Raw genomic sequence first — 15,200 nt, 5'->3', positions numbered from 1 at the left:
CTCGCCTTGGACCTCTACCAATTCCCCAAGGGTTAGCTTGAGGGCATGTGAGATGGGATATGATCCTCTAATTGCATCTAAAGAAGTTCTCTGCCGGTCAACTGGACAACCTCTCAACTTTTTTCTCCTTTCCCCTCTACTAGTATGGAGGAAAAAGGAAGGGCAAGTAAGGGTCAGGAAGATTACTTGTTTGTCAGTTCAAATCTGGCCCCAGACACTTAGTAGCTGTGTGACCCTGGACAACTCATTTAATCCAATTAACTTAGTCAGGTCCAAGGTAAGTAAAACACTTCAGTGTTTAGAAAAGCTATATTATTTTTATTTTAATCAATGCTCATTGATTTTTAAAATTTTTATTTAAATATTTATTTAAAATAAATATTTATCCACATAAATATTTGAATATATTTATTTAAATTTAATTAAAATTAATAAAATAAAACCAACATGATTAATTATAATTAAATAAATATTAAATGGGGAAGTTCATAGTTTTCAAAGTTAAAGAATTTCACCACTGTGAGTATATATATACTCCACTGATGTGTAATTATTCCATGTTTTAGACTTAGTTGGTCTCTCAAAATTCTGCAATATACAAAACATACAAAGGATGGGATATATATTTTATATATTTACAAATATATTAATATCCATATTTTTTCTGGTCCATGTTATACTACTTTAATATTTAATTATATTTTGTTACTATAAATTGCCTTTTTTCCACTCTCTATATATCTGTCTTTGATATTAGTTTCCATCAGAAAATGGAACCCTAGAAGAATTTAGAGCTGGAAAGTCATTTTGCTCAACATTCTAATTTTAAAGAGGAAGATAGTAAAACCTTGAAGTTAAGTGAATTGTGTGAAATTCCAGAGATAGTTAATAAATAATAATATATTTAGGGTCATAAGATCTTGACCTACAATCTGGCATTCTTTCCATTCTAGATATTTGGAAAATAACTTTGGCTTTTGTATGTTCAAAATTCTCAGAAGTAAAAAGCTCAGTAAGTGGCTAGCAGGTTTGTATATGTTAAGGCAATAAATAATCCCTATTAAGAGGCAGTAAACTGCAGAGGATAAAGAGTTGATTTTAGAGTGAAGGAGACCTGAATTCAAATGCCTCATATACAAAGCAGGCATGTGACCTAACCAAGCTGCTTAATTTCTCAGTGTCTGGATAATTCTCCAAGACCATAAACCTGCATCTGTGGAGAGTGCTTCACAACTAGGAGTTATTTACACAGGTGAAATCTTAGGTAGAGACTTAAGATGACAAAATTCATTTCTAAAGAGATCAAAGAAAAAAGAGCAACAATATTTAAAGCAGTTCTATTTGTAGTGGCAAAGAATTGGAAACTTGAGATCTGCATTAATTGGGGAATGGCTGAACAACTTGTAGAATATGAATTGATAGAGCACTATGATGCTCTAAGAAATGAAGTAGGGGGGTGGACTCAGAAAAACCTGGGACAAATTGTATGGCTTGATGTAAAATTAAGTGAGAAGAACAATTTAGACAATGACAATATTATATAGATAAACAACAGAAACTGATCATTAGGAACAGACTACACAACCTACAAGACTCAGGAAGAATCATGCCATCCACCCCAGAAAGAGAGTTGAAGGACTCAAAACTGCAAATTGAAACACATTTTCTTTTTTATTCTCTCTATTTTTTTGGACTGATTAATTCAGAAATTTGTTATGCAGGACCATGCATATTTATAATAAGTTTTGTTTTTCCTGCCTTCTCAAATGAGTGCAGGTGAGGGAAAAGGAAGAGAATTCAAAACTAGAAAGAAAATTGAATTTAAAAAATTCATTTCTACTATACTGGTGCAGAATTCTTCATTTGGGAGATTGTGCTATATTTTTCTTAAATGATCCCAAGCTGCAACCTGAAACAAAAGCTGACATTTTTACATAAATATTCTTCTGGCAATGATATATGGTTTAGAATCATGAAATGAATGACTTTTTTTTTAAAGCACTTATTAGGAGCTTATTATATGCAAAGAAAGCGTTGTTCTAAGTAACAGGGATACACAAAAATAAGACAGCTCCTGATTACTAAGCGCTCAAATTCCACAAATCACTGTGGAACCTGTGAAAGGCAAAATTGTGACTGACCTAAAGGGTAAATGAAGAGCTGCATTTTTACTAAGTTTTTTAACAGTTTTACTAATATTTTTACCAAAAACAACTTCTATACAAGTGATATCACATACAATAAATGTATAATTTTAACAGGATGGATAGCATATATCAGCAACAATCTCTTTAATCTGTTGATCTCTTTAGTATTAAAAGGCCTTAGAGTAGGAACTCCAGTGCAAGGGGTGGATATCTTACAGAGAAGTATGGATGGGGTTACAATCTGAAGAGGACATGAACAAATATGACAAGAACATGGATTCATCGAAATATTGAAATGTTCTGTAATCTATTTTATTTTATTAAGTATTTAGGAGAAAGCATGCAAAAGTAGACTTTTAAGGAAATGAAGACATTAATAGATATTTTAATCAATATGCCATATGCTGACATCTTTATCCCAAATGCAGAAGTTATTTTTTGTTTTGAGGTGAAACAATTTCAAGTTCTTGACTTTTATATAGTCCTGACATTTACATAGAAATTTATGATTTGTGAAGCTCTTTGCATTTACTTATGGTTACAAATGAAAAAAAAACCCGAGTTTCACAGAACTTAAATGATTTACCTAAGTTCACACAACTGGTTAAATATCTGAGATAGGATTTGAAACCAAGTCCCTCCTGTTGACACTGTAACATGCTATGACTTATCCTCTTTAACTATGACTAATCCTCTTTACCTTCACCAACTCTATATCATTTATTAAGCACTTTGTGACAGGTACTGTACTTTACAAGCATTATCTCATTTGATTCTTACCATAATTCTGTAAAGTAGGTGCTCTTATCCCCAACTTTCATTTGAGAGAACTAAGGAAGTTAGGAGATTAAGTGACTTGCCCAGGGTCACAAAGCTAATATATATCTAAGGCCAAATTTGACTCAGGTGTTTCTGATTCTGGGCCTGGTTCTATTCACTGCACTACCTAAAGGTCTATAGAATTTGATTTGATCCTAGAATTTTAATTCTAGAAAGAATCGAAATTAAACAAGCATAATGGGATTGTCTTCTTTTGAGAAAAATTGTGACATTTTAGTTTCTTAGTCCAGAATAAGAAGGGGTTATTTAAATAAAGGAACAGAAAGATTATGAAGACTATATTCCTGGCAATTTCCTTGCAGCCTTTCTCTTCTGACCACCTCAGAAGTTGTGATTTCAAACTGAGAAATTGAGGAATATGCTGGTAATTCTTCTCTTGGGTTGATCCAAACCTTTATATAGTAGCTTCAGCTTGCTTTTAACCTACCCTTTGAGGCAGAACAGCCAGGTAGTTGACTCATCAACTAGGGGACCTTTCCCAAATCTAATTTATTCCACTAATAATTCTGCCTTACACATGAATCAAGAATACAGCGGATTTCTCTGCCCAAAGACAAGAAACATCATTTCGAGTGGAATATTTTGTCATTTTGTTTTGCAGTGCAAATAACTATAAGCAAAAAAGACCACCAAAAACATGCAAGGTTACATCCAAATATTTCAGTTACAAAGTTTGAAAAGGTAAAAAAATTTTAGGAAAAATGATAAATATTCAAAGTAAGTAAACATAAATACTCAGTAGGCTCATTATGAAGAGCACAGGGAAGATGACAATGCACATGCTGAATATGGTTAAGATTTAAGAAATGAAAGAGGTCAAAGGTTTGTAGACTATTAGAACGTTTACCAAATGTTTACTACTTTCTTCAAGAAAAGTCAGAACTGAATATAATGAATATCAAATATTCTTAGACAAAAAGAAGCTGATGAAATCTTCACAGAGATTAAATGAAGCCTGGTTAATGACATAGGAGTCTTCAGGTCACAAATAGAGCAAAGGTCAAAATCAACATCAAATTAAAAGAAAGGATTAGGATGAGAAGACATCATATATCATTATAAAAGCTTTGATGTAACCTATTTAACTAAATCAAAGCCAGAAAATTGGAAAATGGAAAAAAGCAAAGGATATTTATTTTGAATATCAGCATTTCCTGTCAACCAAAACAAGGCCTATTGAAGACAACAAACATTTGATTTCCATTCTAAATTGAGAAACATCAATGCAAGTAGGACAGTGGGATTAGATAACTAAAAATTTCACCTCAAAAAAATAGCAAGAATAGTGTTGGCAAAAGCAAGGATTTAGAAAGTTTCACATGGAATCAAATGTGCCACTTCATCCCATATAGCTGTTGATTTAAAAAAAAAACACATGACAACAAATAGGTGAAACAAGGAACAGATTTATCTGTTTTTCTGTAATGATGAATTTCAATCATTAATGACAGCAGAACCACCACATTTAAACCTGAGTCCCCAACGTGTTAAAGAGGAGAGACAGAAATGCCATGCTTAAGACAAAGTTTTGAAGAAATAACAAACCTAGGTACAAACACTGGAGATTTATGTTGGCAATTATATAGTTTGAAAGGATTGAGACTGTTAAATTAGTTGAGGCAAGGGAAATGAGAAAATGAGAAAAACCATGGATACCTGAGAAGGTATCAATAACTATCAATTCATATGCCTTTCTTATTTTTATAGTCAGAGAATATCCTTAATGAACACATGAAAAGTGAAGACATAATTTTCCACATCCTTATAGTAACACAACTGACTGAAAGGTGCAGAGAATACAAAATTCCACATTATTTATCCCTTAGTGATTACAAAAAAACCCCACTTAAATTTAGTATGAAGTCTCTCCTCCAACAAGGAGTATCATGCATATTTTAAAAGCATGCAGAATTCCTTGATAAGTGAATCATAGAGAACTGTTCACTGATAGCATAAAATAGGAAAATGCATGTACAATGAAGGCATTAACTATCAAAGGAATTTTCCTTTAAAATCCAATGATGGAGAGATTCCTTATAGATAATGAGGTCTTTCAGATGCTCCTGCTTGCTCATGAAATTGCTGTAGTAGTAGTAGTAGTAGTAGTAGTAGTAGTAGTAGTAGTAGTAGTAGTAGTAGTAGTAGTGGTAGTGGTAGTCGAAGAAGACGACTGTATTATATCTAGAATACCATCAGAACTCTGAGATTTACAATTACTGAAGTGTGACTGGTCTATCAATTCAAACAGGAAAAAGTAAATGAAAGAAAAATGTCTAGGTTAGAATATGTAGCTAGAATGGCCAGTCTACTGAACTAAAACATCAGTACATAGATCTAGACTGCTATGACAGACAAACAGAATTGAATGAGTGAAAGAAATCATCCTGGATTGCATCTGGGACACTGTGTCATGCTTTTACAATAATCTCCTTCTTTTTCATGCCTCAACACAAAAACTCATCTTTTAAATTCCAGATATGCTCTTGAAGCATTAAGTTTCAATTTTTTTGTAGTAGTTAATGCATATATTGTTTTCTTGGATCTCCTCAGATCATTTGGTATGTTATCATATAAGTCTTTCCTTACTTCTCTGTATTCATCATATTTGTCATTTCTTACAGCATAGTAATATTCTATAACATTCAAGTATCAAAATTTGTTTACCTATTCCTCAAACAATAGGCATAAATAGTATCTTTTAAATAACAAGCAAGCTTTGTCTACTCAAATAACTTAGATGAAAAAATATTCCTTTATCTTTATCAAAATAAGCTCAAAGTGGATACAGGATTTAGACATAAAGGGTGATAGCATAAACCAATTAAGAGAACAAGAAGTACTCTCTGTCAGATCTACAGAAAGGTGAGAAATTTATAACCAGACAAGAAATAGAGAACACCATAAATTGCAAACTGAATGATTTTGGCTATGTTAAATTAAAAAGTCTTTATACCAATAGAACCGATGCAGCCAAGATCACAACGAAAGCTGGGAAACAGTTTTCACAGCTAGTGTTTCTGATAAAAGACTCATTTCTAAAATATATAGAGAACTGAATCAAATTTATAAGATTACAAGTCATTCCCCAATTGATAAATGGTCAAAGGATATGAATAGGCAGTTTTCAGATGAAATTAAAGCTACAGTCATATGAAAAAAATGCTCCAAATTGCTATTGACTACAGAAATGCAAATTATAACAGGTACAACTTCACACCTATCATATTGGCCAAGACGACAAAAAAGGAAAATAATAAATGTTGGAGAAGATGTGGGAAAATTGGGATACTAATACACTGTTGGTGGAGATGTGAGCTGATTCAACCATTCTGGAGAGTAATCTGGAACTATGCCCAAAACTCAATAAAATGTACCCAGCAATATCAATACTAGGTTTATATCTAAAAGAAATCTTTTAAAAATGGGGGAAAATCTCATGAGTTCAATTAATAGCAGCTCTTTTTTTAGTGGTAAAGAATTAAAAATTGAGGGGTATCATACCCATGTTATGGAGTACTATTTATTATTCTATAAGAAATCATGAGTGGTTGGACTTCAGAGAAGCTTGGAAAGAATTATATGAACTGATGCTGAGTGAAGGAGCAGAACCAAGAGAACATTGTACACATTAACAACAACATTGTGAGATGAACAACTATGATGGATGTAGCTCCTCTCAGAAGTTCAGAGACCAAAGACAATGCTGAGAGACCTGTTATGGGTAAATGCCATAAGGAATTGAGGAAAAGATGACAGAATGCATACTATGCTCACTTTATTAAAACTAATGTTTTTCCTTCCTTTCTTTTTTCCTTTCTCCTTAATTCTAATTCATCTTTTACAAAATGACTGATATGTAACTATCTTAAACACAAATGTACAAGTACAACTTTTAACAGACTGTTCAGCAACACAGGAAAGGAGGAGAGAAAAGAGGGTAGTAGAAAAATGTGGAACTCATAAATTTGCAAATGGATGAATGTTGTAAAACTAAAATAAAATTTCAAATAAAAAATACATCTCTTCAGTATAATGAATAAATGAAAGGGCATTTATTAAGTTTTTTTAATTTGCCAAGGATACAAATAACAAAAAGAAACAATGTCTGCCTTCAAGGAACTGGGCTTGGGTAATATAGAGAGTATGCTCTTATCAATCAGTGACAATCAAGTGGTTATCATTTACAGTGGTAAAACCACAATTATAGAGTTACAATGATAACTATAAGATATTATTAAGATACAGGGGATATTGATAGTAGCTATCTCAGAAAGAATCATTAACTATAGGCAAGCTCAAAAAAAAAGTAAAAAGAAAAAAAACTCCCCATCTATTACCCAAATTTAGAGCACACACATTATGTTTTTTCCTCCACATTTATATCTATGCTCCAAGCATCTAATAAGTACATCTTCCTAATTTTCTCCCTTGCCTTTCATTTCATCAGAAGTTAGAAATTTGGAAGCTACCCCCCCTTTTTTCCCCTTAAGAAGGCCAAATAAGTTATTAAATTCAATATAAACTTCCAACCTTTTAAAAATATATGACTAAGAGGATATGAACAAATTTTTTAAAAAAGAATGAGAGGAAAGAATGAAATGAAAAGTCAATAACTATATGATGAAGGAAATGTCCTAAACCACTAATAAGAGAAATGCAAATTTTAAAAGTCTTATGGTTTCACTTCACACCCAACAAATTGGCAAAGATGATAAAATATTGAAATAAATCAATGTTACAGGGTAGTGGGAAGACACATTAATACATTGTTGGTGAAACTTAATTAATTGAATCATTATTGAAAACAATTTTAGATTATGTAAGTAAAAAAAATCACTAAATTATACATGTCTTTTGTGATTCTACCACCAGGCTTATATATCCTAAGAAAGTCAAAGGCAGAAGCAATATGTATCAAAATATAGAAACAGTTCTTTTGGAACAAGAAACTGGAAACAAAGTTGCCTCTAAAGATGTTGGAATAATACTGTGCCACAAAAAATTATGACTATAAGAAATTCAAAGAAGCTTGGAAAATATGTTTATATGTTTGAACTGATGAAGAAAGAAGGAAATAGAGGGGCAAGAACAAACACAATGTACATAATAACAAAAGGGGAAAAATTAAAAAAGTTTAGATGAGTTCAGATTGAATACAATGATCAGTTTTGGTCCTCTTCATCATAGAAGACTGCATGTACATAATACTGACTATTCTGTTAGAAAGGTCGTTTTTTTTTTTGTTCAACTGTTTTTCTTTGCTTGCAGAGGAAAAGGGGAGATAAAATAATAAATATTGATATAGCACTCCCCACACAGTGGGTACTGTGTTCAGCACTCTAACAAGTATCTTATTTGATCTATACAACAGGCCTGCAAGGGAAATGAATTGTTATCCCCATTTCACAGTTGAGGAAGAATGTTTTTACATGACTTACCCAGGATTAAAGACCTAGAAGATGTCTAAGATTCTTAAAGAGGAGAGGTCTATTGGGGGAGGAAGCATAGCAAATGACTGAGATATAAAAAAACAAGACATATTAAACTTAAAAAAATTTTTAAAAAATTTACTCTAGAAAATAACAGACATCATTTTGTGATGACTGAGGATAATGTTTAAAAAGTAATTCTCCACAGTTTAAAGGATTAATATTTTAGGATTAGTCTGAAGTGCTTTGGGGAAATCTAAGCTCTACATATTTAAATGAAGAGGGGTTTAGCTCTTGAATGTACAAATTTCTCAATTTCGTCACACAAAAAGAAACCACATTTCTATACTATGGAAAATAATAGGATTTGCATGTCATTCTTACTCTGAACCTTTTCTGGTTGTAATAACTAGGTGGTGAGGAGAGACATTAATTCATTCTTTTTAAAGGAAAATGTATAAATTAAAATGAACTTGAAAATAATTTAGAATCTTTTACCCTCGAAAATGCTTTAAGCATATTAAGAGTTATGAGAACTAGAGCCTAAATTATGGTAAAAAAAGGAGGAAGCAGTGCAGCCCAGCTTCCCCAACAGCAGACTAGAGGACCAAGTGCCCAAACAGGGCTTGGCCAACAGCCTGGGGTTGCCCAGATTTATTGGGACTAAGTCCTAGGTCCACAACAAGGCTAGTCCAGTAGCATAGTTGCTTTGAAACTGTTGAGTCCTTCAACTAGTTCACAGGCACTAAGGTCAACTACCATCTCATGGAGAACCACGTATGGGCAAATCTGTCCCTTTTTGCCTAGAAACAAACTGGAGTCTAAAATCTCAAAGTTCAGGAGAGTGAGCAGACTATAATAAGGTCAGGGGAAAGTTTTCAGTTTCTTGGCTCAGATACCCCTAGAATCCCTGAAGAACATAGTACTCAATATCCAAAGAACATAGCAGGAATTTCTTAAACAAGATAAACAAGATCCCAAGAGTTGTGTGTAGAGTCTAATCTTAATACAAATTCCCAATCTAGGAAGTGAGGCTAGAAGAATGTGTAAAATAGAAAATAAAGAGCAATTATGGTACCAGCAAGGCCCAAAACAGAAATCTAGAGAAGAAGAAATTCAAAATGCCCATAAGCAAAAACTCAAAAACAAACTGTTTAGCCAAAAGATTAAACACAATTCTTAGAAGACATTAAACAAGAGTTTAATTAATGATATTATAAATGAAATAATGAAATGAAAAATGAGTTTTAAAAGTGATGTTAAAAATGAAATGAATTATAAATGAAATGTCTCTTAGACAAAAGAAGTAGAAAAGAAGTAAGAGCTCTGGAGTACAGCCTTGGAAAGATAATTAACACTTTAGTGTAAGAGGTACCAAAAACATTACCCTAGTGGCAGACTCCTTAAAAATTAGAGAGACTGGGGCAGCTTGGTGGTGCAGCAGACAGAGCACTGGTCCTGGAGTCAGGAGGACCTGAGTTCAAATCCAGCCTCAGACACTTAATAATTACCTAGCTGTGTGATCTTGGGCAAGTCACTTAACTCCACTGCCTTGTAAAAACAAACAAAAATAGGGGCAGCTAGGTGGCACAGTGTATACAGCACCGGCCCTGGAGTCAGGAATACCCGAGTTCAAATCCGGTCTCAGACACTTAATAATTACCTAGCTGTGTGGCCTTGGGCAAGCCATTTAACCCCACTTCCTAGCAAAAACTAAAAAACTAAAAATAAAAAAAAACAGAGAGGCCTAAACAGAAATTTTGACTCCTTGGAACCCCAAGAGTTACTAGAACAAGGCTGCTGGATTTGGGGGAAAAATATAATCTTATCAACCACTAGGTTAGAAAAGCATCTGTCACCACTGATGAATGTACCATGTATTCTCCCAGGAGGTTTTTTCCCCCAGCCATAATCTTTTTTTCTCTTTAATTTTTTTAGAAACTGGGACACATTAACATGACTTCAATTTCCATTTCTCCTCAGGTACATTGGAGCAATCAATGAATCATTTATTAAACACCTACGTTCCAGGCACTGTAGATATAAATAGAGAAACAAATAATCAGGCCACTCTAGTGATACTTTGGTTCTAAAAGGACAAATGAAAAACTTCAGTTTTTAAAGTACAGAACCAATCCTTACTAAGGATGATACATGTCATAGAAAAATCCTGGATGATTCATCACTGATTTTAATGAAAGTCATCAATCAATCATCAGGAATAACAAATATTAAATATAAACAATACCAAGAGTAAGTCAATTTAGCTCTGAGCTGGACTGATCCAATAACAAAGGAAATGATTCTGTGATCACTAATCCATTAACCTGAGCTACTGCTTCATGTACCATACAGCCAGTTCTCTTTATATCAGAATAATATAAGGTAGAGTCAGGAGTTCCTATAAATGCATCTCAGAATTCTGTATTAAGCAGGCCCAGCTGTCCTTCTGGACTGTTACCTCTTGCCATCCCTCACTGACATGCTTTTCATAAAGCTAGACCACACAATAGCATATCACATGCCAGCGCTCAGAGCTGAGCTGCAGATTTCCCTGCACAGCTTAGTTGCAGGGAATCAGGGTATCATGGGTATCATCTACTGAGGCATCTGAAAATATTCAGTACCCAGCAGTGCAGGGAGATTTTTATCCTTCAACAGTTCAAGATCCTTTATCTTTCTTACAGTCTTCATGTATAAGAAGAGAAATGGTCTGTCCATTTGATTATTTCTATCTCCTTTCAATTGCTTATTATGGTATTAATATTCATAGAGTCCAGGCCATAAGTAATTAAATTCTCTGTGATCTTTTAGGTATCTAAACTGAAAGAATGAAGTCTGAGATAAATAAATAATTCAGGAGGAGAACAGTTGTTCACCTCCATACTTTGAGGAAGGAGATCTTATGTACTTATATAGTTGAAAGTACCCTGGGCTTGGGAGCCAGAGGACCTACATTTGAGTCCAAGCTGTGTAATGCTGTGCAGTTTTATCATCTGTAAAATGGAGAAAACAGCTGCATCTACCTCACAGGGATATTGTGTAGATACAGTGAGATAACCTCCAGCAGATAGAGCCTTGGGCTTAAGATTCAGGAAGACTAGACTTCAAATATGGTCTCAGACACTTACTAGCTTTATGACCCTGAGTAAGGCACATAATCTCTGCCTCAGTTTCCTCACTATAAAAAGAAGATAACAAGTGCATCTACCTCATTAGGATGTTGTGAGACTCAAATGAGATAATATTTATAAAGTGTTTAGCACAGATCCTGGGCACATATTAGATCCTTAATAAATACTTGTTATATTTTTTTAAATTAAGAATTCAAGTGCTTTGCAAACCTTAAAGTGCTACTTAAACTCTAGCTATTATTATTAGGGGAAAGAGTCACAACCTTGGATAGCTCCAAATAGGATTTACCAAGAGCCTAGAGAGTGGATCAATGCTTCAGTAGTAGTTTAATATACAGAGAATGCTTTTTTTCTGCTTGGTCCTTAAATGAGCAAGTCTAAAAATAGCTAAGTTTATCTCTTCTAAATTCCTCAGGGTCTTCCCAAGGGTAGCCTTATATTATAAAGTGATTGCAGGGTCCCTATCATGTTTCCCTAAGATTTGAACTTTTTGAAATGTCTGAAAGAACTACTATTGAAGGCTCTGGGTTATCCACTGGTTCTAGCTTCCCCCCGCCCCCAGCAAGGTTCATGACATAACCATATATGAAAGAATCCAAAGTGAAAATTACTCTAGAAAAGAAGTTCTTAATCATTTTTAAGTGTGCCAAGAATGTCCTTGGAAGAGATAATGAAGTCTATGAATCCCCTGCTATTGAGTTGTTTAAGTTGTGTCTGACTCTTTCTGACTCCTCTTGGCAAAAATACTATAGTGGTTTGCCATTTTCTTCTCCAACTCATTTTCAGAGGAGGAAAATGAGGCAAACAAGATTAAGTTAAATAACTGACCACTTTGCCACCCAGATGTCCTTCATGATCCAAGGATACCAGTAAAGATCCCATACCAATAGCTGCCCCATATACTTCTTAGAATGTTTTTAAATGCATAAAATTAAATTTATGGGATCACAAATGAAGCCAATTACACTGAAATATAGTTAGCAATATGTGTGTGTGTGTGTGTACACACACACACACACACACACACATATATGTTTAGGTTTTTGCAAGGCAAACGGGGTTAAGTGGCTTGCCCAAGGCCACACAGCTAGGTCATTATTAAGTGTCTGAGACCAGATTTGAACCCAGGTACTCCTCACTCCAGGGCCGGTGCTTTATCCACTACGCCACCTAGCCGCCCCACAAAATATATTTTTTTAAAACAAGCTCAAGGACCCTAGGTTAAGAATCCCTGCTCTAAAAGAAATATTTTCAAACGCTCACCTCAAGAGATCTGCTAGCACATTTAAAATCAACAATGAACAAAAATTGCTGCTCCATTTACAACCCATTAGATGAATGTGTATGTGCTTGTCTGAGAGAAGGTTGTAGTGTGAATTGTATGGAAACTCTAAAAGTCATAAAATGAGCTCTTTATTTTAAAATGTTCTGTCTTATAATATTTTTTACATCAGAGTTAAATATATATTTTTCTCCTTTCCTCTTATCAGTGACTTCTTCTCTCTCATCCCTTTAACTAGCTTATCTATTCCTAGCAATGCTGTCTCCAATTTCTCTTAATCTTCTTCCTAGCTAGCAAGCCATGGTTAACTCCATGCCATACATAGTACAAAAGAGCAGAAAATATGTATATCCATTTGAATTTTTATAGAATAAATTTCTGTACTTCAATTTGAATAGGGATAGTCTGAGAATTAGCAATATATCAGAAAAAGTAATGTCACTATACCTAATTTAAACTGCTTTGGAAAGATATCTAATTCTTCACTAAAATCCAAACTGGTTTTAGTTCTTCCTTTTAAGATACAACGACTTAAACTAAAATTTTCTAAGCTTTAAAACAACAAATTGAGTAGTCTGTTATTTTCTAACACTAAAATGATACACCTTGAAAAAAGTGAGGAAAAAATTAAGTGCTACTATATACAATAGGGCCCTCTACTGATAAGACACTCTAATAAAGGGAAAATATATATATATATATATATTTATATATATAAAAGAAGTTACTATCAACAAAGGTAAAAAAAATTGAAATTTTTAAAGTTAAACTAAAGAATTTACCTTTTTTTAATTACTAAGTCTGATGATACAGGTATGCATCTTAGACCCGTTCCCAGAACCATAAGAAAGGATGTCAGCAGCACAGTTACTCGGAGACCTAAAACACAAAATAATCTGAATTATTTTAAAACTTTTTAATCACAACAAATCTATCTATACACTACAAAACACATCATGAAGAGTATTAAATTCAAAACTTTTTACTGATTCTTCCTCCACCTCCACCTCCTGCAAATAAATGTCTGATTTGAAACTATATGTAATGAATAATATGGATCTCTATTTAGTATGGTTATAGATGTAGAGTCTATATTACATTGCTTTCCTTCAGAGGGAAATGTGAGGGAGAGAGAGAAATGTAAAAAAAAATGATTGTTGAAAACTACCATGATATGTAGTTAGAAACATAAACATCCCCCCCCCCCCAAATAAATAACTAAAACTGTATTTTGAAAAGGATATTAGTCTTTAGGGTATTCTCTGTAATTCCTGTATAAGTGGAATGGCAAATACTGGCTGATCTCTAAGGTCTCATTAAAGTAAGAAGCAAGAAGGGAAGTAGGTAAGCCAGAGAATCAATAATATATTCCCTCTCCTCCTTCCTGGTCCTTCTGAGGCTCCAGAATTTATCAGTTAGTTTGTGGAAGAGAAGACTAGAACTCTATCTGACTCATGCAACACTACCTGCCGATTCATATGGTAATTCCCCAATCACCTGCTTTTAAGTTTTTCAGTAGGGCAGTTTCCTTTGTCTCCACTGAAAAGTTTTATTCTATGAGTCTCAAATCAATTCCCAAAGAGCCTCCTTTCTCCCATTACTTCCCACCTCCAGGAGAACAACTGGTGACTGGGGCTTTGCCACCAATTGGTACATGCTAAGTAAGTAGTTCTTTCCTAAAAGACCAGAATACTATAGAAGATGACTTTAGGAGATCTAGTTCCTTCTTCTGAATAATATGCTACCCTGTTAGATTAAGGAGTCTCTAATTATCTGAAAAGGTTCTAAAATCCAATTCAGAAGTCACTGTCATATAGCTACCTAAAGAATAGATCTATCAGACCTCTTGATGGATCCTTCAAACATAGATGATACAATGGAAAGAACAATGGATCTGGAGTAAATGTGGGTTCAAATCTACTTACGATCTGTATTACTTTGAGAAAGGAGCTTTAAAGTTCTCTGGGCCTCAGCTTCCTCATCTGCATAATGAGGAGGTTATTTCATTTTATAGCTGGTCCTTTCCTTGGACAGCTAGGTGGTACAATGGATAGAGCACAGGTCTTGGAGTCAGGAGGACAGGAGTTTGAATTCAGTCTAAGATACTTGACAATTACTAGCTGTGTGACCTTGAGCAAGTCATTTAACCCTGACTGCCTCCCATCCAGGACCATCTCCATTTATCCTGATTCCTATCTGGCCACTGGTCCCAGTTGGTTCTGGAGGAAAAAATGAGGTTGATGACTTAGCACATCAGTTCCTCATTTAAATCCAGTTCAAGTGTTTCTCATGGCATCAGCTACCTGATAATTGGTCTTCAAGAAGGAAGGAAGGACAAACATCATAAGGATTCTAAATTTTAAGAAAC

General features: G+C 34.1%; 1 protein-coding gene across 1 annotated transcript in view; it reads right to left on the bottom strand.

The window, feature by feature from the left end:
- SLC49A4 (solute carrier family 49 member 4) overlaps positions 1-15,200 on the bottom strand; it is a 158,449-nt gene that overhangs the window by 113,212 nt on the left and 30,037 nt on the right. The window contains exon 2 of the mRNA XM_074214664.1: positions 13,615-13,711. Coding sequence (XP_074070765.1) covers positions 13,615-13,711 — 97 coding nt within the window. The remainder of the gene's footprint in view (positions 1-13,614; positions 13,712-15,200) is intronic.

The sequence above is a fragment of the Macrotis lagotis genome, chromosome 1 (genome assembly GCF_037893015.1).
Source record: "Macrotis lagotis isolate mMagLag1 chromosome 1, bilby.v1.9.chrom.fasta, whole genome shotgun sequence".
Lineage (NCBI taxonomy): Eukaryota > Metazoa > Chordata > Mammalia > Peramelemorphia > Peramelidae > Macrotis > Macrotis lagotis.
Note: the sequence above shows the minus strand (reverse complement) of the source record. Positions and strands in the feature narration are given on the sequence as shown.